Below are 24,371 nucleotides of genomic sequence, written 5' to 3' on the forward strand. Positions count from 1 at the left end.
AAATAAGAATAGGATAAGAAAAAGTAAGAATAGAATAAGAAAAAGTAAGAATAAAATAAGAAAAAATAAGAATAGAATAAAATAGAATAAGAATAGAATAGAATAAGAAAAAATAATTAGAATAGAATAAGAAAAAATAAGAATAGAATAAGAAAAAATAAGAATAGAATAAAATAGAATAGAATAAGAATAAGACTAGAATAGAATAAGAAAAAATAAGAATAGAATAGAATAAGAAAAAATAAGACTAAGACTAGAATAGAATAAGAAAAAATAATAATTGAATAGAATAAGAACAAATAAGAATAGAATAAGAACAGAAGAGAATAACTAAAAATAAGAATAAGAATAGAATAGAATTAGAAAAAACAAGGAATAGAATAGAATAGAATAATGATTGTCACTTTGAATGTACCCTATTTGTCATACCTTAAAATGAAATTTCATTGCATGCAGCTCTCAAAGGGTCACCACCACCAATATACGCTAAATGAACATGACAAAATAAATAAATAAATACAAAATTATGTATACACCCAATAGTATTAATTGCACTGACTTCTAGCAAAACCAGCAGTGAAAAATATTTTTCCCCCTTTTACGCTAACCCTGCCTGCCATTCCAAACAAAGCAAAAAAAAAGGAATTAATTTTCTAGTATGTTCAATAAACCCGTATTTATTGTCACAAAGGAGCCAGGGGCGGATGGATGAGGTTGAATTTTGAAATACGTTCACACGTGGGCAATTAGCCAATTGATCCCATGTTTTCATTCATGCTCCGTTGTTGTTTTTTTCCCCCCCTAACTAGAGCATTTACATAGCTAAGCCTCTTGTTCTTCAGGGGAAGATTATTAAGAACTGCTATTAAGGAATGTTTTTTCTTCGTAGAAAGGCATTTAGAGAAAAAAAAAAGTTTAGCAGGCAAAAAAAACAAAAATTCGATCCACACATTTACACCCACGCAGTGTACTTAGAAATTCTTATAATTCAGGCAGGAATTCCAAATTAGGAGCACAACGACAGTATTATATAGAATAAAATTCTGGTTTTTGCATTAAAAAGTTTCTCTTTCAATCACAAAGGGACTATCTTTGCCTCGTCCCTCTTTTCCTTGGGTGTAATTGTTGAGAAGACGGGAGGGCACGACAGGGGAAGCATCTGTTGTTGAAGCAGCAAATGACCCCCAAAATATATATATATATATATATGTTATTTTTAGAGCGTTTATTTAATGGCTGTTTTCCTGCATTGGATTCTCCCAAGTCCCGAGCTCCATTTCAGGACTTTTGGCTAACTTCTTTCAAACATACCAAATTTGGCCAACGTCCTGCGGAACAAAACATCTTTTTTTTTAATTAAAAAAAAAAGTTATTTTTTATTTTTTTACACAAACAAACAAACACACAATGTGTTTTTTCTGAAGAGAGTATTTGCCGGTTCACAAATTTAAACAGTTTTTAGTCATTTCAACTAAATTTACAATTTATATATTCCCTTTTTGCCATAATATTTTTTTCTCTCTATTTTTTTTTAAACCGATATTACCCTTCATCCTAACCTCTAACCTTAACCAAATTAAATTTTCCCCTTCATCTCTACATTAAACCCCTAATTTAAAATCTCACAAATATAATTCCTAGCATTCCCTTATATTCCTTTAATATAATCACTAATGTTTTCCATTGTCAGCTGTTTCAATATCCAACATCTTAATACAAATCAATTAATTATGTGGTGTTACAATCATTCCTTTCATATAAAAATAGTAAATCCAATTGTTTTATACCAGGGGTCTGCAACCTTAAATACTCAAAGAGCCATTTGGACCCGTTTCCCACAGAAAAGAAAACACCGGGAGCCACAAAACCTGGGTGGGTGTGGCCAACTCGGTGTCACTCACTTCCACCAGTCACATGACTCCCCCTAGCCACGCCTACCCAGCCAGTCATCTGATCTTCCAGTTTCTGGCATGCATGCGCGTGGACAGATCTGCTGGCCAGAATGCATGCGTGTGCTGGAAACCGGAAGCTCAGCTTCCCGGTACACGCATGCATGCATGCCAGAGAACTGTTCTTCCGGTTTCCAGCGCTCCCTCGTGCACAAAGACCAGCGCGCCAGAACCCGGAATAGCAACAGGCGACGGCTGACATGCCCAGAGAGATGGCTCTGCGTGCCACTTCCAGCACATGTGCCATAGGTTCACCATCACTGTCCTCTACTATTTAGTCCCTGAGTGTTGTACCTTGTGATTGATGGTTGCATTTTATGATTGTGATCATGATTGATTCCTTGTTGCGTATACATACACTGAGGGCTTCTCCACTAGAGACAAATTTCTTGTGTGTCCAGTCATACTTGGCCAATAAAGAATTCTAGTGTATTTTATAATCCCCCACAACAATGACAGCTAACCTTTTTGCCACTGCGTGCCAAAAGCAGGGGGAATGCAGGGCGTTATTTGCGCGTGTGCCCACACCCCCCCAATCTCCCCCCACTTTTGGCACGCGATGGCACGGTGTGCCCGGTAGGCCCGTTTTTTGCCCTCCCCAGGCTCCAGAGGCTTTCTAGGAGCCTGGGGAGGGCAAAAATGGCCTTCCCCACCCTGCCGGAAGCCTTCCGGAGGCCAGAAACAGCCCATTTACCGACTTCCGGTGGGACTGGAAGGCCCGTTTTTCGCTCTCCCCAGGCTCCAGAGCCTTTCTAGGAGCCTGGGGATGGCGAAAACAGTCTTCCCCACCCCCCTGGAGGCCCTCCAGAGGCCAGAAACAGCTGATTCCCAACCCGAAAATCAGCTGGCCAGAGCGCACATGCGCGCGGGACCTGAGCTAGGGCAACGCTCGCGTGCCCACTGATATGGCTCCGCGTGTTTGCCATCACAGCCCTACAATTTCCAACCCCATTCTGAAAAAATCACCTTTTCCAAAAGTGCTGGACCCCAGTTATCATCCTCCATCTGGAGGTCACATAAGAGTTGTATTGAGATAATCTTGGGGTTTTACCTGTTTTGGCCAGGTGAGCTGATATTTTGTCATTTCTGTGCTTTCAGTTAACTGCCTGCGTCCACGGCTCGGCCTCCTTGCTTTACCCAATGTTTTGGCAACACGTTTACATCCCGGTCCTCCCTCCTCATCTCTTGGACTACTGCTGGTAAGCATATGTGCCTTTTCTTAGGGATCTTTCCGATCTTTCTTAGGGGTTGAAATGATTTCAAGACCCGCGTAAGTTTTCTGAAAGGTCTCCTATTGTTGTGGCCCGTCAGCGGCCTGTGCAGCTAGTAATTGATTCCGACAGCGAGGAGGCTGGTGTGGTGCTGCGCCAGCAGCCTGTGCAGCTGGCACTCGAGTCAGACAATGAGGAGGCTGGAGAAGATGTGGTGCCAGAGGCGAGGATTCAGCCAGGCTCTTCTGAACCTCCAGAAGCTCCCATAAGTGAAGAGGAAGAAGAGGAGGAGCCTCTTCTCAATACACGGGCGCGCAGAGCTGCCAAAAGGCAGGAGTGGCTCCTCAGGAAGAGGTCTCCTCGAGAGTAAGGCTTGGGGCTAATTGGCCACTCCCTTAGCCTATTTAAGGAGGAATGTTGACTGAAGCAATTTGCAGGGAACAACCTTCGTGTCTTGTCTTGCTTATCTTATCAGCTTCCTGCAAATTGCTTCTGGGCATTCTGCCAACCACAATAAAGCGAGAAATATTCTCCTTTATTGGTATCAGATGGATCTTCCTGGATCTTTTGAACCCTGGTCTTTCTTTTCCCTTGGAAAGTTTTTGGAAGAAAAGAACAGCTTTGTGGAACTGGACCAAAATGTCCATTTTCCCAAATCCTTGCCTCTCAGCCAGGAGGATAAATAAAGGAATATATAACAGAAATATCCAATCCCTGGACATTGGTGTGTGTCCATTGTTACAGCTTGATAGCCGTTCTCCTTCTAGATCTTTCAGGTCTCCAACCAGGGGTGAAATCCAGCAGGTTCTGACAGGTTCTGGAGAACCGGTAGCGGAAATTTTGAGTACTTCGGAGAACCGGCAAATATCACCTCTGGCTGGCCCTAGAGTGGGGTGGGAATGGGGATTTTGCAATATCCTTCCCCTGGAGTGGGGTGGGAATGGGGATTTTGCAGTATCCTTCCCCTGGAGTGGGGTGGGAATGGAGATTTTGCATTATCCTTCTCCTGGAGTGGGGTGGAAATGGAGATATTGCAGTATCCTTCCCCTGCCACGCCCACCAAGCCACACCACGTCCACCAAGCCACACCCACCGAACCGGTAGTAAAAAAAAATTGAATTCCACCACTGTCTCCAACTAATATCTGTTGGCTGGAGACTCTGGAAGCTGAAGTTCAACACAACCGGACATCTGAAGTTGGCATGCATATGATGCCTTGTTGTCCAAAGATGCAGGTCCTCCCTTTCCTTCAGGAGCTCAAAGTGGCACCGATTGTTTTCCTTTCCCCCATTTTTGTGCACAGAATTCAATGAGGTAGGCTTGGCGAGGAAGAAGCAGAATAACAGAGCCGGAAAAGGGACCTTGGAGGTCTTCTAGTCCAACCCCCCGATCAAGCAGGAGGCCCTATCCCATTTCAGATAAGGGATTGTCCACTCTCTTCTTAAAACCCTCCATTGTTGGAGTAACCACAACTTCAGAAGACAATCCATTCCACTAGTTAATTGTTCTCACCGTTAGGAAATTCCACCTTAGTTCTAAGCTGCTTCCATTCACTGCTGCTTGTCCTGCTTTCGGGCGCTTTGGAAAATAGTTTGATCCCCTCGTCTTTGTAGGAGCCCCTCAAATATTGGAAGATTACTATTGTGTCTCCATTAGTTCTTCTTTTGTTGTTGTTGTTAGTTGCGAAGTCGTGTCCGACCCATCGTGACCCCATGGACAACGTTCCTCCAGGCCTTCCTGTCCTCTGCCATCCTCTGGAATCCATTTAAGCTCACACCGACTGCTTCAGTGACTCCATCCAGCCACCTCGTTCTCTGCCGTCCCCTTCTTCTTTTGCCCTCCATCGTTCCCAGCATTAGGTTCTTCTCCAGGGAGTCCTTCCTTCTCATTAGGTGGCCAAAGGATTTGAGTTTCCTCTTCAGGATCTGGCCTTCTAAAGAGCAGTCAGGGTTGATCTCCTATAAGACTGATCAGTTGGATCACCTTGCAGTCCAAAGGACTCGCAGAAGTCCCTTGGATCTATCTATCTATCTATCTATCTATCTATCTATCTATCTATCTATCTATCTATCTATCATATATCTATTGTTGTTGTTAGTTGTGAAGTTGTGTCCATCCCATCGTGACCCCATGGACAACGTTTCTCCAGGCCTTCCTGTCCTCTACCATCCTCTGGAGTCCATTGAAGCTCACGCCGACTGCTTCAGTGACTCCATCCAGCCACCTCGTTCTCTGCCGTCCCCTTCTTCTTTTGCCCTCCATCGTTCCCAGCATTAGGCTCTTCTCCAGGGAGTCCTTCCTTCTCCTTAGGTGGCCAAAGGATTTGAGTTTCCTCTTCAGGATCTGGCCTTCTAAAGAGCAGTCGAGGTGGATTTCCTCTAGGACTGACCGGTTGGATGGCCTTGCAGTCCAAGGGACTCGCAGGAGTCTTCTCTAACACCAGAGTTCAGAGGCCTCCATTCTGTGGCCCTCAACCTTCCTTATGGTCCAACATTCACAGCCAGACATTGCAGCTGGGAAAACCATCGCCTGGACTATACGCCCTTTTGTTGGCAGGGTAATGTCTCTGCTTTTTAGTACGCTGTCTAGCTTTGCCATGGCTTTCCTCCCCAGGAGCAAGCGTCTTTTCATTTCTTGGCTGCAATCCCCGTCTGCGGTGATCTTGGAGCCCAGGAAGATGAAATCTGTCACTGCCTCCATTTCTTCCCCATCTATTTTCCAGGAATTGAGAGGGCTGGGTGCCACGATCTTAGTTTTCTTAAGACATACCCAATTCCTACAACCGTTCTTCATATGTTTGAGCCTCCAGGCCCCTAATCATCTTAGCTGCTCTTCTCTGCACTCTTTCCAGAATCTCAACACCATTTTTCTTTAAAAAAATAATGTCGAGACTCTGGAAAGAGTGCAGAAAAGAGCAGCGTAAGGCTGGTCTTCTGTAGTTGAGGGTAAAGCTGGTCTGATGCCTTCACCACATCTCACTAAATTCCAGTTTTCTGCTCCTTCCTTGTGCCCCCACCTCCGGTCGGACATTATGGCACAAAAGGGGGGGGCTGAAGATTTCAACATCTCGGAGGGGGGGGATCCTTTTAAGAGAAATACGGGGAGGATGGAGGCTGCCAAGGGGGACCCCCTTCTTCTCCGAGAACACCTCGCCGTTCTCCTCTTCAAAGTGGCTTCCATTCGTTATCGCCCAAGACCGGGGAAAGTGGCATCTCGTCGGGTAGCTAATCCATTCGCCAGCTTTTGAATTTTTTTTTAAAAAAAGTGGGGGGGGAACTGGCACATAGGGTGGTGGGTGGTGGATGAGAACGGATCTCCAGGGCCTTCCAACACGAGGAAGCAGCAGGCATCTAACTAGCGTTGGAAGTGGAGTGCCTGGACTTGCTGGAAGCATGTAAATTTCAAGGCGTTTTGTTCGGGCGGAAGATGATTTAAAGGCTAAGTACCTTCTCTCGGTTGGAGAGATCAGGAGGGGAAGAGAGAGAGAGAGAGAAAGAAAGAAAGAAAGAAAGAAAGAAAGCATCTCGGCTCTGCCGGCAGGAAAGGCAGATTCCCAGTCATTTGCGAGACCAGCGTGGGCTTTTCCTGGCCTAATGGGATGTGGTTGTGCAGTCATAATTAACGCAAGGAGGAGAAGGAGCTCCCCGATCGCTGGAGTCTTCAGGTCTTCAAGGCCTAGGAGCTGCTGGGTCGAGGCCCTGCCACGCGGAGGGGGCTTTGAAGACAGAGAAGGCACATCAGAAGACACCGGTCCCATGTTTTTGGCATGGAGAGAGACTCTCCCACGGATTTATTTCGTTTGCAAGTAGCTCTCCACTTACAACAGTTCATTAAGCTTGCTTTAAAAAAAAAAAAAGTAGAATGGAGCTGGAAGGGACCTTGGAGGTCTTCTAGTCCAGCCCCCTGCTCAACCAGGAGAAACTATACCATTTCAGGAAGGAAGGAAGGAAGGAAGGAAGGAAGGAAGGAAGGAAGGAAGGAAGGAAGGAAGGAAGGAAGGGGAAGGGACAGAGGAAAGAAGGAAAGAAGGAAAGAAAGAAGTAGGAAGGGCAAGAGAAAGGAAGGAAGGAAGAAAGAAAGAAAAAGAAAGGAAAAGAAGTAGGGAGGGCAAGAGAGAGAGAGGGAAGGAAGGAAGGGAGGGAGGGAGGGAGGAAAGAAGGAAAGAAAGAAGTAGGAAGGGCAAGAGAGACAAAGGAAGGAGAAAGAAAGAAAAGAAAGAAAGAAAAAAAAAAAGTAGGGAGGGCAAGAGAAAGAGAGGAAGGAAGGAAGAAAAAGAGGAAGGGAGGGAGGAAAGAAGGAAAAGGAAAGAAGGAAAGAAAGTAGAAAGGGCAAGAGAGAGAAAAGAAGGAAGGAAGAGAGAAGGGGTGGAGGGAGGGAAGGAAGGAAGGAAGAAAAAGAAGTAGGGAGGGCAAGAGAAAGAGGGAAGGAAGGAAGAAAGAGAGTAAGGGAGTGAGGGAGGAAAGAAGGAAGGAAGGAAAGAAAGTAGGAAGGGCAAGAGAGAAAGGAAGGAAGGGAGGGAGAAGGGAGGGAAGGAAGGAAGGAAGGAAGAGGAAGGGACAGAGGAAAGAAGGAAAGAAAGAAGTAGGAAGGGCAAGAGAAAGAAAGGAAGGAAGAAAGAAAAAAAAGAAAAAAAGAAGTAGGGAGGGCAAGAGAGAGAGAGGAAGGAAGGAAGGAAGAAAAAGAGGAAGGGAGGGAGGGAGGGAAGAAAGAAGGAAAAGGAAAGAAGGAAAGAAAGTATGAAGGGCAAGAGAGAGAAAGGAAGGGAGGGAGGGAGAGGAAGGAAGGGAGGGAGGGAGGGAAGGAAGGAAAAAGGAAAGGAAGTTGAAGGGACCTTGGCGGTCTTCTAGTCCAGCCCCCTGCTCAAGCAGGAGAACCTATACCATCTCAGATAAGTGACTGTCCGGTCTCTTCTTAAAAACCTCCGGTGATGGAGCGCCCATGACTTCTGGAGGCCAGCTGTTCCACTGGTTAATTGTCCCCCGAACCGTTCAAAGTTACAACGAGACCGAAAGCAGTGACATATGACCATTTTTCACAGTTACGACCTTTGCAGCATCCCGATTAATTTTGATCACCTGACCATGCAAACGGTCGTAAGTGTGAAAAATGGTCATCGGTCACTTCTTTCAGTGCCATCGTAACTTCGAACGGCCACTAAAGGAGCTGTTGTAACTTGAGGATTCCCTATAACAGGAAAATAAAAACCGAAAAGGAAAAAACTAAAAGACGGGACACGGAACACATTCAGATGCACAGGGAACAAACCTAGAATTTTTTCTCCGGGATGGGCCAGGTCCCCAAAATCCTTTCTGGAAAAGGCAGGAAAACCCCAGAATGGGACAGTAAAAATCAAAATGATTTGATTTTAGGAATGTAGCTCAGAACGACAAGGCCCCAAAAAAACCTAGCTGTAATTAGCAGGAAGAATTTAATTGCCCTTTTGCCAACGTAACTGATTACGGTAGACTGTTCCGAATTTTAATTAGAGTAGTAATCATTCAAAACTTCAAAAATATTGTAGTCATTTCTGATTAACTATAGAGATGATGCATAGCTCCAAAGCTTGGTTGCAGTTTACTTTTTTTTGTCTGGTACGATAGACTGTGATTGTATATGTCTAAAACTGTTGAAAAATCTTACAAGTTGTTTAACTTGTTAATGTTAATGTAGGTTTTTTTTCCCCCCTGACAGAGTACAAAAGAGTAAATTTAAAATGTAAAGAAATGTATTTCCTATTGAGGATTGAATCGTAAACTGAGATCCATTCAAAAAGCAGGAAATTGGAGTCATCATTTTGTACTTCGATTATATTGTAGAATAGAAAATACTGTATTTTTATGGATTTTATGCCAATTGTTGTTTTTTTTTTTTCCAAACATAAACATAAAATATATCTTTCAAAAACGAAGTCTCGATCCGGTCATAAATAGGTACAACTGCTTACATTTCTTTAACAAGCTCCATTCACAATTTCCCATTACATCTTTTAAAATTAGAGATCAGAACATAAATTTTTTTAGCATAAATTCTAACATCTTAATCTAAACCATTCTATTATATCACCACAAATTTAATTTCCAGATAAACTTAACTCGTTTTTATAGCCATTTATAAATCCAAATGATATCTGGTTCTTTCCCAAACTCCCTTCAGTACGTCTTTTAACATCAATATCAAAACATTAATCTTAAAAAATATTCTAACCTCTTAATCTAATTATCTATCTTACAATTTTATCATCACAAATCTTATTTTCAAATTAAGCACAACTCTATTTTTATTTCAATTCATAGGACAAAATTCTATCCATATTTCTTAAACTCTAGGCCCATTTCATCAAATCTTTAAATCTTAAGCTTTATCAATTTACCTTTAAAGATTTTATGCCAATTGTTGATGTTCACTTTCAAAGTTTTGTTCATAAAAAAAGGGGAAAAAAGAATAGTAATCGTTCACGACATTTATTTATTTATTTATTTATTTATTTATTTATTTATTTATTTATTTATTTATTATATTTCTATACCGCCTTTCTCCCGTAGGACTCAAGGCGGTGTACAGTCAAGAAAAATATAGATACACAAACATCATAAAATTGCTAATTAAAATTATTATTATAACATAGTTTGGCCCAATTAAATAGAACCTAAAATTAGATAACATTTTAAAAACATTCACATGTTCACTTGTCTGGATAAATCAATTTAGCCCTAGTTGGTGTGCCATAAATACATCCCCATCCCACCCCAAAATAGCTGCTCAATTTTGGAAATGAAAACATAAATAATCTTTTTCGGGCCCCGAACTCCACCTTTTCTGATGAGATTTTGGAGAGGTGGAACGAAGGAAGAAGGTTCGGGGATTACGTTCCCAGGTTCTGCTTTTTAAATTTGCTTGTGAGTTTTAAAATGTCAACGTTGAGTTGGTATTTGGGGGTGGGGGTGGGAGGAATGGGGAACGTTGCAGCTGTGATCCAGTTGTGTCTGGTGATGGTGAACCGCAAGAGAGGAAGCAGGTGGCAAAGAGGGGGAGGAAAAATTCTGATTGTTTTGCAACTGGACTTTGGCTGTTTTTCAGCCCGCCCGTTTTCGGAGTCTCCCACCAACACTTAATGGTCATTTGATACTCTTGGGATAATCGGAGACATTGGATCGCCAGGAAAGAACAGCAAATAGTTCCCAAATGTTGTTATTTTCAGACTTTAGAAAGTTTGCATGAGTTCAATCCTCCAGTCTTAACTAGTAGGGCTGCTGTCTAGTGCAGAGGTCTTCAAACTTGGCAGCTTTAAGACTTGTGGACTTCAATTCCTAGAATTCTCCAGCCAACGTAAGTTGAAGTCCACAAGTCTTAAAGCTGCCAAGTCTGAAGACCTCTGGTCTAGTGTCTTGGGCGATGGGCTTTGGTTGGGGCAGGTTTTTGCTTGCTGGTTTTCAGAACCAAGTCTTTGAAATCAAGGTGAACCCCTCAATGCAAATCATGGAGCTTCAACCAAAACCTGCAAGCCAGCCAGGGATCTCCAGCTCTAACGTCTGCCAAATATAATCAGGTCTCAGGTTTGGAAAGCCTAACTTCAAGAGATGCTCAACAGGGCAGGAACCTCAATTTCTTGAACAATTGAAGGGGCTAAGCACAGGTTCACTGGAAGAGGGTTGCAGAATTAGAGAGCAGCCGCACCAGAGGGGTCTAACGGCAACTCTCCATGGCCAACTTGCCACAGCCAACTTGTTATGGCCAACTCGTCATGGCCAACCAGCACAGCCAACTCATCATGGCCAACTCTCCATGGCCAACTCACTGTGACCAACATGCCACAGGCAACTCGTCACGGCCAACTCACCACAAGCAACTCATCATGGCCAACTTGTCACGGCCAACTCATCATGGCCAACATGCCACAGCCAACTCATCATGGCAACTCGCCATGGCCAACATGCCACAGCCAACATGCCACAGCCAACTCATCACGACCAACTCTCCATGGTCAACTCACCATGGCCAATTCGTCATGGCCAACTCACCATGGCCAACTCATCATAGCCAACTCATCATGGCCAACTCTCTATGGTCAACTCACCACAGCCAACATGCCACAGCCAACTCATCACGACCAACTCTCCATGGCCAACTCACCACAGCCAATTCGTCATGGCCAACTCACCATGGCCAACTCACCATGGCCAACTCATCATGGCCAACTCACCACGGCCAATTCGTAATGGCCAACTCACCATGGCCAACTCGTCATGGCCAACTCTATGGCCAACTCACCACGGCCAATTCGTCATGGCCAACTCACCATGGCCAACACATCATGGCCAATTTGCCACAACACAACCTGCTGCAGGACAAGAGTTACACCAATATCGAAGAAATAGTGGCATCGAATCATTAAAGAAAAGGATGCCAAAGGAGGGACCAAATTAAATGTGAATGACAAAAATTAAAAAAATATTTAAACAACAGCTGGTCTTCGACTTACAACAGTTCATTGAGTGACCTTTCAAAGTTAAAAACAATGGCACTGAAAAAAGTGAGTAATGACTTTGGGGATTTGGGGAGCAATTGCGGAATCAATTGTGGTCACAAGTCAAGGACTACCTGCATTTTAAATAATGAAATTGAATTGTTGAATTATCTCGGGGTGAGTGTCCCATGGTGAGTTGGCTGTGGTGAGTTGAATATGGTGAGTTGGCTATAGTGAGTTGATCGTGGTGAACCATGCCATTCCACACCAGAAACCATCAGGTGCAAGACTCGGTGCATTTTCAGAGACGGTGCCACGCTCTCTCTGCCACACCAGGCGCGTGGGACAGGACGGATGCTAGCAACATCTGTCTTCTGCCGTGCCGATATTCCCTCTCCTTGTCAACAGAAAAATCTGGACTGGGGATTGGGGACTCACTTCGGTTCTTTCCCCCATCCCTCCGAGCCCTGGGGTGTTTTGCAATATTTTAGACGCTTTTGATTCTGACATCCCTATTAAATATTTCGCGGTCCCCAATTGCTCGCCTTGATTAATTGAGAAGACTTGACAGATCAACACCCAGTAGTTAATTAAGTTTTACAGTTCTCCTGTCTTCTTCTCGCCCGCCCCCCTCCTCTCCTTTCCCCGCTGGTGACAAGCCATTCTTCTGGACACTACAACGAATGGCAAGTTTTACACAACTGGGATCCCCCGCCCGCTCTTCTTGATCATCTGGCTTTGCCGGAGTTTCGCCCGACGAGGACATTTGGTGGCCTTAAGACATCCTGCCAAGTTTTAGACCTTGGTGTTCTCCACACTGCCGTCCCCATCGCCATCATTTCGCCGAATCGACTTAATTAGGAACACGTCGGCGGTGGCGTTTGGAAGGCGCCTGACGTATCTCTCGTCAGCCGCTTGCTCCGAGCAGCCTGAAGTTTTGGTGCCGCAAAACAAACAAACGGCTTACTGCGCTCTCAGCTCCCATTGATCTGGCAGGGCTGAGACGATGCCGTACATTGAAAGGCGCCGTCGAAAGCCGATCATTAAAATCTGGGGGAGAAGAAGGGACAAGGCGAATGTAAACCAGGAGAAAGGAATAGAAATCCCGCATGGCTCTTGGCAGAAGGGAGCTGTCGGATTCCTTTTCTCAAAGCGGTTTTTTTTAAAATTTCTTCTCCAGGCCCGTAGTTAGCTGTTTTCCTTTTTCCAGAACTCCTGTGGATAATGGGTGCAAAGTATTTTACCAAGGCTGAGATCTTACCGTGGACTTGCAGGTCGTGAGGAAGTTAAAGGAGCAAAGGGAGCATTGTTTCCCGATGTGTGTGAAGCCTCCAGAAGGCTTTCTTCTCCTGCATTGATAGGTTTCTAACTTACTTCCTTCCTTCCTTCCTTCCTTCCTTCCTTCCTTCCTTCCTTCCTTCCTTCCTTCCTTCTCTCCTTGATGAGTTTCCACCCATTGCTTCTTGTCCTGCCCTCAGGTGCTTTGGAGAATAGCTTGACTCCCTCTTCTTTGGGGCAGCCCCTGAGATATTGGAAGACTGCTATCGTATCTCCCCTGGTCCTAATTTTCATCAAACTAGACATACCCAGTTCCTGCAACCATTCTTCATACGTTTTAGCCTCCAGTCCCCTAATCCTCTTTGTTGCTCTTCCCTGCACTCTTTCTAGAGTCTCCACATCTTCTTTACATCGTGGCAACAAAAACTGGATGCAATATTCCAAGTGTGGCCTTACCAAGGCCTTATAAAGTGGTATTAACACTTCACGTGATCTTGATTCTATCCCTCTGTTGATGTAGCCCAGAACTGTGTTGGCTTTTTTGGCAGCTGCTGCATATTGCTGGCTCATATCTAAGTGGTTGTCCACTAGGACTCCAAGATCCCTCTCATGGTTACTACTATTGAGCAAGATACCACATATATGGTACCTGTGCATTTTGTTTTTCCTCCCTAAATGTAGAACCTTCCTTTTTTTCACCCTTGAATTTCATTTTCTTAGATAGCACCCAATGTTCAAGTCTGTCAAGATCCTTCTGTATCTTGAGCCTATCTGCTGGAGTGTTGGCTATTCCTGCCATCTTGGTGTCATCTGCAAATTTGATGAGTTTCCCATCTATCCCCTTGTCGAAGTCATTGATGAAGATGTTGAAGAGTCCTGGGCCTAAAACAGAACCTCGGGGTACTCCACTGCATACTTCCCTCCATGTAGATGCAGTTCCATTGAGGACTACATGTTGAGTGCAGTTGGTCAGCCAGTTACGAATCCATCTGGTGGTGATGCTGTCTAACCCACATCTAGTAGTAGGTTATGGTCTACTTTATCAAATGCTTTACTAAGAGTCCCTTGGGAGTTGGGCAGCATAGAAATGCGACAAAATAAAATAAATAAATAATAAAGTCCAAGTAAATTAAATCGATAGCATTCCTCTGGTCCACTAATTTTGTCACTTTGTCAAAGAATGCAATAAGATTAGTCTGGCATGATCTGTTTTTGACAAACCCATGTTGGCTTTTGGTTATTGCTTGGTTTGTTTCTAGGTGTTCGGTGATTCGTTGCTTGATTATCTTTTCCAGAATCTTCCCTGGTATTGAGGTCAGGCTGATAGGTCTGTAGTTTCCTGGATCTATTTTTTTTTTCCTTTTTTGAAGATGGGAAAAAGAGGTTGAGACTCTAGAAAGAGTGCAGAGAAGAGCAACCAGGATGATGAGGGGACTGGAGGCTCAAACATACGATGAACGGTTGCAGGAACTGGGCATGGCTGGTCTAGTGAAGAGAAGGACCAGGGGAGACAGGATAGCATCTTCCAATACTTGAGGGGCTGCCACAGAGAGGAGGAAGGGGGCCAAGCTATTCTCCAAAGGCCAGACAAGGAATAATGGATGGAAACTGAACAAGGAGAGATTCAACTTAGAAATAAGGAGAAATTTTCTGACAGGGAAAACAATCCACCCAATAGAGCAGAAGTTGCCTTCAGAAGTTGTGGGAGCTTCATCACTGGAGGCTTTCAAGAAGAGACTGGACTGCCACCTGTCAGAAATGGTGTACGATCTCCTGCTTGGGCATGTGGGTTGGACTAGATGACCTCCAAAGTCCCTTCCAACTCTGTTATTCTGTTATTCTATTCATCTGCTAATCTGCTAATTGCAGGATCTGGGAATCAAGTGAATTCTGCCTAGAAGTAAAGTGAGCACCGCCGGCTATATCTTTTTGGTCAAACTGACTCTAGCTTCTAATACTCTCGTTTCTGTCTGTCATCAAATTCAACCAATTTTTTTCTCTCTCTCTCTTTCCTTCCAGCGCTCCGATGCCCTACCTCATAGGAATTCATTTGAGCCTGATAGAGGTGAGTCTCTTTGGTCTGTTCAGCCTGAAAACCGGGTTGAAGTGTGCCATAAACTTCCCCTCTCAATTTGTTCCTGGCAGAAAGTTTTTCGGTAACTGCCAGGCACCCCCAAAGATAAAAAATGTTGTTGTTGTTTTCCCCTCTTAAACTGTAAACCATTTCAGGCATTTTTTTTTTAATTTGATTTATATGCCGCCCTTCTCCAGAGACTCAGGGCGGCTTACAATGCGTTAAGCAATAGCCTTCATCCTTTTGTATATTTATACAAAGTCAGCTTATTGCCCCCACAAACTGGGTCCTCATTTCACCTACCTTAGAAAGGATGGAAGGCTGAGTCAACCTTGAGCCTTGGCGAGATTCGAACTTACTTTAATTGCAGACAGCTGGTGTTAAATTACAGTGCTTAGTCTGCAGAGCTATCCAGGCTTCTCATTTGAGGGGGGTGGGGAATATATGAGACTAGAAAGAATGCAGAGAAGAGCAACCAAGATGGTTAGGGGACTGGAGGATAAAATGTATGAAAAATGGTTGCTGGAACTGGATATGCCTAGTTTATTTATTTATTGGTTCAATTTATATGCCGCCCTTCTCCGGAGACTCAGGGCGGCTTCCAACGCATTAAGCAATAGCCTTCATACTTTTGTATATACCTGCTTAGTAGGGCTTTTGCCCCCCCCCCCAAGCGGTGTTCTTTTTTATACAAAGTCAGCTTATTGCCCCCACAATCCGGGTCCTCATTTTACCTACCTCGGAAGGATGGAAGGCTGAGTCAACCTTGAGCCTGGTGAGATTTGAACTTGCAGTAATTGCAGGCAGCTGGTGTTATTTAACAGCACTTAGTCTGCTGCGCCACCAAGGCTCTTCCTAGTTTAATGAAAAGAAGGACTAGGGGAGTCACGATAGCAGAGGTGGGATTCAGCAGGTTCTGACCAGTTCTGGAGAACCGGTAGTGGAAATTTTGAGTAGTTCGGAGAACCGGTAGTAAAAATTCTGACTGCCTCCACCCCCGTCTATTCTCTGCCTCCCAAGTCTCAGCTGATCGGGAGGAAATGGGGATTTTGCACTAACTCTCCCCTGGATTGGGGAGGGAATGGAGATTGTACAGTATCCTTCCCCTGCCACGCCCACCAAGCCATGCCATGCCCACCTAGCCACACCCACAGAACCAGTAGTAAAAAATGTTGAAACTCATCACTGCATGATAGCAGTCTTCCAGTATCTCAGGGGCTGCCCCAAGAAGAGGGAGTCAAGCTATTCTCCAAAGCCCCTGAGGGCAGGACAAGAAGCAATGGGTGGAAACTAATCAAGGAGAGAAGCAACTTAGAAGTAAGGAGGAATTTCCTGACAGTGAGAACAATTAACCAGTGGAACAACTTGCCACCAGAAGTTGTGAATGCTCCAACACTGGAAGTTTTTAAGAAGATGTTGGATAACCATTTGTCTGAAGTGATGTAGGGTTTCCTGCCTAAGCAGGGGGTTGGACTAGAAGACCTCCAAAGTCCCTTCCAACTCTGTTATCCTAAATAAAACAAGTTTGTCAGGATCTTTTTGGATCCTGAGCTTGTCTTCTGGGGGGTGTTGGCCATCCCTGCCAGTTAAGTATCATCTGCAAATTTGATGAGTTCCCCTTCTATTTCCTCATCCGAGTCATTAATGATAGCTGTCTTCCAGTATTTGAGGGGCTGCCAGAAAGAGGGGGGGGTGTCAGTGTATTCTCCAAAGCGCCAAAAAGCAGGACAAGAAGCAACGGATGGAAACTAATCCAGGAGAGAATCAACCTAGAACTAAGGAGGAATTTCCTGACAGTTGGAACAATTGACCAGTGGAACAACTTGCCACCAGAAGTTGTGAATGCTCCAACGCTGGAAGTTTTTAAGGAGAGATTGGACAGCCACTTGTCTGAAACGATATAGGGTTTCATGCTTGAGCAGGGGGTTGGACTAGAAGACCTCCAAGGTCCCTTCCATACTCTGTTATTCTGTTATACTCCAGGAAAATGTACGATGCAGATAGGCTGTATGTTCCTTGAGAGTTAAAATAGCAAACCTATCCATAACTTGTTGGTATGACTGGAAAACTCTCCACTGAAATGAAGTTATTTTGGGGGTGGGGGGGTATGTGTTTGTTCAAAGACCTGTTTCTGTTTTAGAAACCCACCCCAGTTTCCCAAAAGTGGAATTTTTCCCCCCGATCCCTTTCTTCCCGAGTTCTCTGTCATCACCTAATCATTCATTCCGCTTACGATTTCTATTTAGCCATCTCTAAAGCAACTTCAAAGGAGGTGGAAAAGTTTGTCAGGCACCGCACACAAGACAGACAGGAGGTTTTTGTTTTTTTTTTTCCTGTCATATGAATAATGGAAGATATTTTTTTTTACGGCACTAGCCATTCAAATTCCGGAAAACAGAAGGATAAGCTCCGTTAAATTGCCAGCAGATAAGATCATCAGAGCATCTCGCCCTCACCGTTCCTCCCTCTCACTTCGTGGGTTTTTTTTTTTTTTTCGTGGCTGGAGCCAAAATCGGTTTTTCCGTTCACACCGGGTCGCATTTGAAACTGTTCAGATCAGGGGTCCCCAGCCTTTCGGACTTCAGGGACCACTAAATTCATAATTTTAAATCCCGCGGACCACTAATACGATCTGCCTAAGGACCCGCTGGGTGGGCATGGCTATGTGGTCATGTGACTGGGTAGGCGTGGCCAACTCGATGTCACTCACGTTGAGGGGCACCTCACCAGCCTCTATGCACCCCTCCCCTGCCAGCCACTCCTCCTCGCCTGCCCGCCTGGGCTCCTTAGGACCCCAACAGGAAGCAGTTGCTGGAGCTAAGCAGCCACCACGAGAAAGAGTTGGCAAAACAGGTCAGTTCAAATTGGATCTGGCCGAGAAGGAGGCTCAGCAGAAGCACCTCACTGAGGACTAGGAGCATAGGCTTTCCAAGCAGAGGGAAGACCTGCGGGAGTGCAAGGCCAGGTACCGGCGCCTGGAGGCTCAGCGGGCTGAGATGGTCAGCCAGTTCCAGGCCATGATGCAGTCCCACTGGAACGAGGCCCTCCGGCTCTTTGCCACCAGCGGCTCTTCCCTCCAGCCTTCGCCCAAAGCCCCACACCAGGAGGCTGAAGCAGACCCCGAGTCGGAATTTCTGCCCCTCTCTGACCCACACAAGAAGACCCCAAAGAGGGAGACTCTCTGCAGCAACACAAACGTTCATTGCACGTATCTGTCCCAGGGGCCACAGTTTGAGGATCCCTGATTTAGTGCAATATAAAAAAATGCAAATAATTTTTCTGCGGACCACCAAAATTTTCTCATGGACCACCAGTGGTCCACGGAGCACCAATTGGTGACCGCTGATTCAGATGGTTCTTTATGAGCCTCAAGAAGTAAAGGTTTTTGCACGGTTTCCTTGTTGATGGAAATCTTCTCGGCCCTGGACCTTGGAAGGTCTTTCAGTAGATTCTCTCTTCATTTCCCCTACCTGAGGACCTGTTGAAAGCCTGATGGAGGATTCACATCTAAGGGAGAGACCAACTGGTTGTGACATGAATCAGCAGGTTTGAGCTCCAAACCTTATTTTAGAGGATTTTTTTTCCTTGTTGTGACATTTCTGACTGACACTGCTTTAGAAGATGTTTGCAGCTGAGAGCATCCAGGAAGGATGTTCTGACAGGGCTAGACAAGTAGAATAGATTAGAGCTGGAAGGGATCTTGGAGGTCTTCTACTCCAGCCCCCTGATCAAGCAGGAGAACCTATACCATCGCAGACAAGTGACTGTCCAGTCTCTTCTTATTAACCTCCAGTGATGGAGCACCCACAATTTCTGGTGGCAAGCTGTTCCACTGGTTAATTGTCCTCACTGTTGGGAAGTTTCTCCTTCATTCCAGGTTGCTTCTCTCCTTGATGAGTTTCCATCCATTGCTTCTTGTCCTGCCTTCTGGTGCTTTGGAGAATAATTTGATCTCCTCTTCTTAGTGGCAGCCCCTCAAATACTGGAAGACTGCTATCATGCCACCCTTGTTACAAACACTTTTCAAACAAGGGTCTACGTGGATCAGCCATGCACCTCTTCCATATTTGTTGAGAACGTGGTCCCCAAAATTAACAGGAGATGCACTTTCTACACACCTGGGCCACCATTTTGGAGAAGGCTACAAAGGAGCTAGGACCCTTGAGATTTGTTGTTGTTAGTTGCGAAGTCGTGTCCGACCCATCGCGAACCCATGGACCCCGTTCCTCCAGGCCTTCCTGTCTTCTACCATCCTCTGGAGTCCATTTAAGCTCACGCCGACTCTTCAGTGACTCCATCCAGCCACCTCCTTCTCTGCCGTCCCCTTCTTCTTTTGCCCTCAGTCGTTACCCAGCATGAGGCTCTTCTCCAGGGAGTCCTTCCTTCTCATTAGGTGGCCAAAGCATTTGAGTTTCCTCTTCAGGATCTGGCCTTCTAAAGAGCAGTCAGGGTTGGTCTCCTCTAGGACTGACCCTTGAGATTATCAGACAGCATTTTCCAATTCAGAAACAATTTTCATGGACCAGAACTGAGCTCTAGAAAACTGCATCAGCAATTTCCCGTTTTCAAATATTTTGCCATCGCACGCACCTGATCTGTTGTGTGAAAAAAAATGGCTAAGATTTCATCTTCAACAGAAGCTGTTGATTTCTCCTTGGAGATCGATTGCTGCGATCTATAAAAGTCTATAGACCACACTGTAATTCTGGAGTTTCAAAAATGTCCTTCAGAGCTCATTCATGATTTTAGATCAGCTTAAAGGAAATGGGATGCAGTGGCTCAGTGGCTAAGATGCTGAGCTTGTCGACTGAAAAGTTGGCAGTTCAGCGGTTCAAATCCCTAGCGCCGCGTAACGGGGTGAGCTCCCGTGACTTTTCCCAGCTTCTGCCAACCTGTTCTGTCCCCGTACCCCACACGCACCACCACAGACGGCCCGGAGTTAATAAGCCAAACGACAAAACTCTTTGAAGATAAAGCTGGCAGCAACCCAGTGACTAGCTGCCAATTCAGACTTTACTCACACAAAACAAAGATTAGACTGCAAGCATTCCGATAAAACAGGCAGAGTTTCAACAATACAAGGATTAATCCAAATGCAGCCCGATAAAGCAGGCAAAGTCCAGTTCTGTGCGCCTTTGGCGTTGAGTCACGCCGGCCACATGACCACGGAGACGTCTTCGGACAGCGCTGGCTCTTCGGCTTTGAAACGGAGATGAGCACCGCCCTCTAGAGTCAGGAACGACCAGCACATATGTGCAAGGGGAACCTTTGCCTTTTTAAAGGAAATGGGTCCCTGTGTTAGCTACCAGTAAAATTTGGCGGCATCCTCTGAAGACCATGGTACCTTCTCAATGTCAACATTGGTTGGCTGGTGAGTGGGCGGAAGACAGAAGCCATCTGCTGCCTGTGAGTCAAAGGGTTCAGAGGTCAAAGGAGGTATGTTGCTTAACCATACCCGTCTGTGGAGTAGCCCCTTTCAGATTGTAAATCAAGAGGGTGATTTTAATTAAAAGCTTTCCTTTACCGGGATCGTAAAAGGAGATCTCCGGTCTCTTATCCCCTCCGTGAGCCACCAAATCGATTCGTTATTATTGTTTGCAACTTTTCCTGTAGCTTCCAGGTTTCCACAGACTGCTCGGAGCGTTGTGTCCAAATCATTGGGAGACCGATGCACTCCTTGTTAAGGATATTGGTGTTGTGTTACCAACCAGCAGAGTAAATGCACAAGGAAACATTGCTGAGAGCAATGAATAAGAGTTATGCAAACTGGTTTATCAAAAGCTTACTTTATAGTAGAAAAACAGTCTCATAGTCTTTAAACAAATTCCAAGTCTTTGCCAGTAAAATCAGTCCAGTAGTTACAGAATCTTCTTACCAAAACAAACATTAGTTGGTTAGAATAACAAACTCACTCTAGTTCACAAACCACGATGGTTGCAGATCCATCAAACGATGATTAGCAGATAACAACAACTCTCAATGGTACCTTATCATAGCAGCTTCATCGTCAATGGCAGCATATCATAGCAGCCACTGAACATGTTACAATACCTTGCTTAAATACTCTCACAACCAGTCATTATCTAATTACAGCATGACTCAGCATTAAAGTCACATAATACATTTACAGATTAAAGCTACAGTACACATATATTGCCTGGACAACTTAGTTAGGCTCAAACCATATCCTAACACTCCTATAAAAAGGAGTTTTGTAAATCTTGCTGAACTGCTCAACGATTTAAAGTGGGCTTTTGCTGCTTTTTCCTTCAAAGGGACTGGAAAGGGGCTGCAGAAATAGAAACAGTCGATCAACTCTAGTTGAATTGATTAATTGATGGTGCCATTTTTAATTCTTTTTTGGGGGGGGGCCAAGGGGACGAGTACTCATTGATGTCCCTGAGAATCAAAGACATGTTTTATCACTTTGTCAAAGAAGATACATCATCCATGTCAATTGAAGGACCGTTATCTACTTTAAGAGAGACTAAGTGGACATTTATTTAAGTGGAGTAAAGTCAGGCCAAAATCCTGCTTTCGGGAAGCAATTCCTGAGCAAAGAGTGATGGGTTTATTTTAGATTCGCTGTTACCCTCCAAACTAGGGGTCCCCAACCTTTTGGACCCCAGGGACCACTAAATTCATAATAGACCTGTCAGGTTTCGAGGTCGTCTCAAATAAATTGCATTTCAAACAAAGTCTTTGAAGAAAAACTCCTATTTATTAAGCACGACATTCTAAACCCGAACTCCAATCGAAGCCAACACTGACTTCCAGCCCCCAAACCCTCTCTTTCCGTTCCCCACTCCCCTCCACTCATTGGCCATCTTCCAAGTCATTCTACCCCTAATCTACTCCAGCTCAAAGGAATTTCCCCCCTCCCACTCCCATCTCCTAGGGGATATTATCTCCAGGGAAAATAAGTAGGTGAAAAGTCAAACGTCCCTTTCCAGACGCCTCCGCTTCTCCTTCTTATGTCAGCACTAGAGTAAATGCAGGTTGAAGTGCTGACATCACCACTAATATGAATTTTTTAAAAAGATAAATAGTATTTAGTGCAATGTAAAAAATGCAAATAATTTTTCTGCGGACCACCACAATTTTCTCATGGACCACCAGTTGGTGACCGCTGCTCCAAACGGCATCAAGTTTGACAACTGAAATGACAGGCTGGGACTTCTCCACCGGGGCGAATTTTTGGGAACAATTCAAGAGACAAGATTATGATTTTAGTTGTTCCAGTAGTGGCCAGAATTGTGAAAACCTTTTGGGAAAAGTGTATTTTTGAGGTTTGATGGCTAATAACAGTCCTCGGAGTCCTCGGAGAGTAGGCGGTATAGAAATGTGAATAATAAAATAAAATAAATAAATAAATATTATATATAACTCTACATGGGGCTCCCCTTGGGGTGCACCCAGAGGCTCCAGTTGATCCAGAATGCGGCCGCACGGGGGATTATGGGAACGACGGGGCGCTTCCATGTGACACCTCTCTTGTGCGAGCTGCACTGGCTTCTTGTGGTCTTCCGGGTGCGCTTCAAGGTGTTGGTGACCACCTTTAAAGTGCTCCATGGCTTAGGGCCGGGGTATCTACGAGACTGCCTTCTGCCGCCAATAGCCTCCCACCGGCCAGTTCGCTCGCACAGAGAGGGCCTCCTCAGGGTGCCGTCCGCCAGACAGTGCCGGCTGGCGACCCCCAGGGGGAGGGCTTTCTCTGTGGCAACGCCCGCCCTCTGGAACGACCTACCCCCAGAGATACGCACGATACCAGACCTCCGGACTTTTCATCGGGCTCTGAAAACACATCTATTTCATCTAGCCGGGCTGGCTTGACACCATCCTTGCGGTTTTAATTTGTAATTGGTTTTAACTGGGTTATTTTAAATTGATGGCCAAAATTATTTAATGTCTTTTAAATTGTTTTTAAATTTTATATGTTGTGTTTTACCGTGGCTGTTCACCGCCCTGAGTCCTGTTGGAGAAGGGCGATATACAAATTAAATAAATAAACAAACAAACAAACAAACAAACAAACAAAACTAAACTTTTAAAGTTAGGAATCCTAACCCTGACCCTAACCCTAACCAGAGGTGGGTTTCAGCAGGTTCTGACCAGTTCTGGAGAACTGGTAGCGGAAATTTTGAGTAGTTCGGCGAACCGGCAGTAAAAATTCGGACTGCCCCACCCCCCCATCTATTCTGTGCCTCCCAAGTCCCAACTGATTGGGAGGAAATGGGGATTTTGCAGTAACCTTCCCCTGCCACGCCCACCAAGCCATGCCACGCCCACCAGGCCACACCCACCGAACCGGTAATAAAAAAATTTGAAACCCACCCCTGACCCTAACCCTAATCCGACTAGGTGGCTCAGTGGCTAAAGATACTGAGCTTGTCGATCAGAAAGGTCGGCAGTTCAGCGGTTCGAATCCCTAGTATAGGTCCCCTGCGTGAGCAGCGGGTTGGACTAGATGACCTTCCAAGGTCCCTTCCAACTCTGCAACTGTTACTGTTATATGTGTATTTGGGGACGAGAAAATTGGAGACAACTGAATTTTGAAAAACGCACTGAACAAACACGTATGGGAAATCTCTTTTGTGTTTTGGGCCTGAATAATTACTTGCTTCTCCCCCGTTTCATTTTCAGAAAGTCAGAACTATTTCTCTGGATGATGTGGTCATCCTAAATGTGGACACCAACACACTGGAAACCCCTTTTGACGATCTACAAAGCCTCCCGAATGACGTAGTGAGTACACTTATCATTTCTCCCTGGGTTTTTTTTCTTGTAACGCTCATAGGATGTTGTGGCCCGTCAGCGGCCTGTGCAGATTGTAACTGATTCCGACAGCGAGGAGGCTGGTGTGGTGCTGCGCCACCAGCCTGTGCAGCTGGCGCTCGAGTCGGACAGTGAGGAGGCCGGAGAAGATGTGGTGCCAGAGGCAGGGATTCAGCCAGGGCCTTCAGAACCTCCAGAAGCTCCCATAAGTGAAGAGGACGAAGAGGAGGAGCCTCTTCTCGATGCACGGGCGCGCAGAGCTGCCCAAAGGCAGGAGTGACTCCTCAGGAGGAAATCTCCTCGAGAGTAAGGCTTGGGGCTAATTGGCCACTCCCTTAGCCTATTTAAGGAGGAACGCCGACTGAAGCAATTTGCAGGGAACAACTTCGTTTACATACCTTCGTGTCTGCAAAATTGCTTCTGGGCTTTCTGCCAACTCTAGTAAGACTGTGATTTACCTTATCTTAGAATTCTGGTAGGCTGTTAAGACAGTTCATTAACAGCCTTTGAATGATAAAGACTCAGTTACTTCTGAGTAAATAAGCTTTGTATGTGCTGCGTTCTTTGGACTCCGTAGCTGGGGCAGAACATAGGATCTTCTACTCTGGTTCTCCTAAACG

At 45.1% G+C, this 24,371-nt stretch overlaps 1 protein-coding gene across 4 annotated transcripts in view; it reads left to right on the forward strand.

The window, feature by feature from the left end:
* Positions 1–24,371, forward strand: part of DENND1A (DENN domain containing 1A) — a 266,239-nt gene that overhangs the window by 146,219 nt on the left and 95,649 nt on the right. For all 4 annotated transcript variants that reach the window (XM_087879481.1, XM_087879478.1, XM_087879480.1 and 1 more), the window contains exons 10-12: positions 3,048–3,148; positions 14,922–14,967; positions 23,620–23,721. In XM_087879481.1, the coding sequence (XP_087735607.1) occupies positions 3,048–3,148; positions 14,922–14,967; positions 23,620–23,721 (249 nt within the window). The remainder of the gene's footprint in view (positions 1–3,047; positions 3,149–14,921; positions 14,968–23,619; positions 23,722–24,371) is intronic.

This window comes from Pantherophis guttatus, chromosome 16 (assembly GCF_059756535.1).
Source record: "Pantherophis guttatus breed Tessera chromosome 16, ASM5975653v1, whole genome shotgun sequence".
NCBI classification, from domain to species: domain Eukaryota; kingdom Metazoa; phylum Chordata; class Lepidosauria; order Squamata; family Colubridae; genus Pantherophis; species Pantherophis guttatus.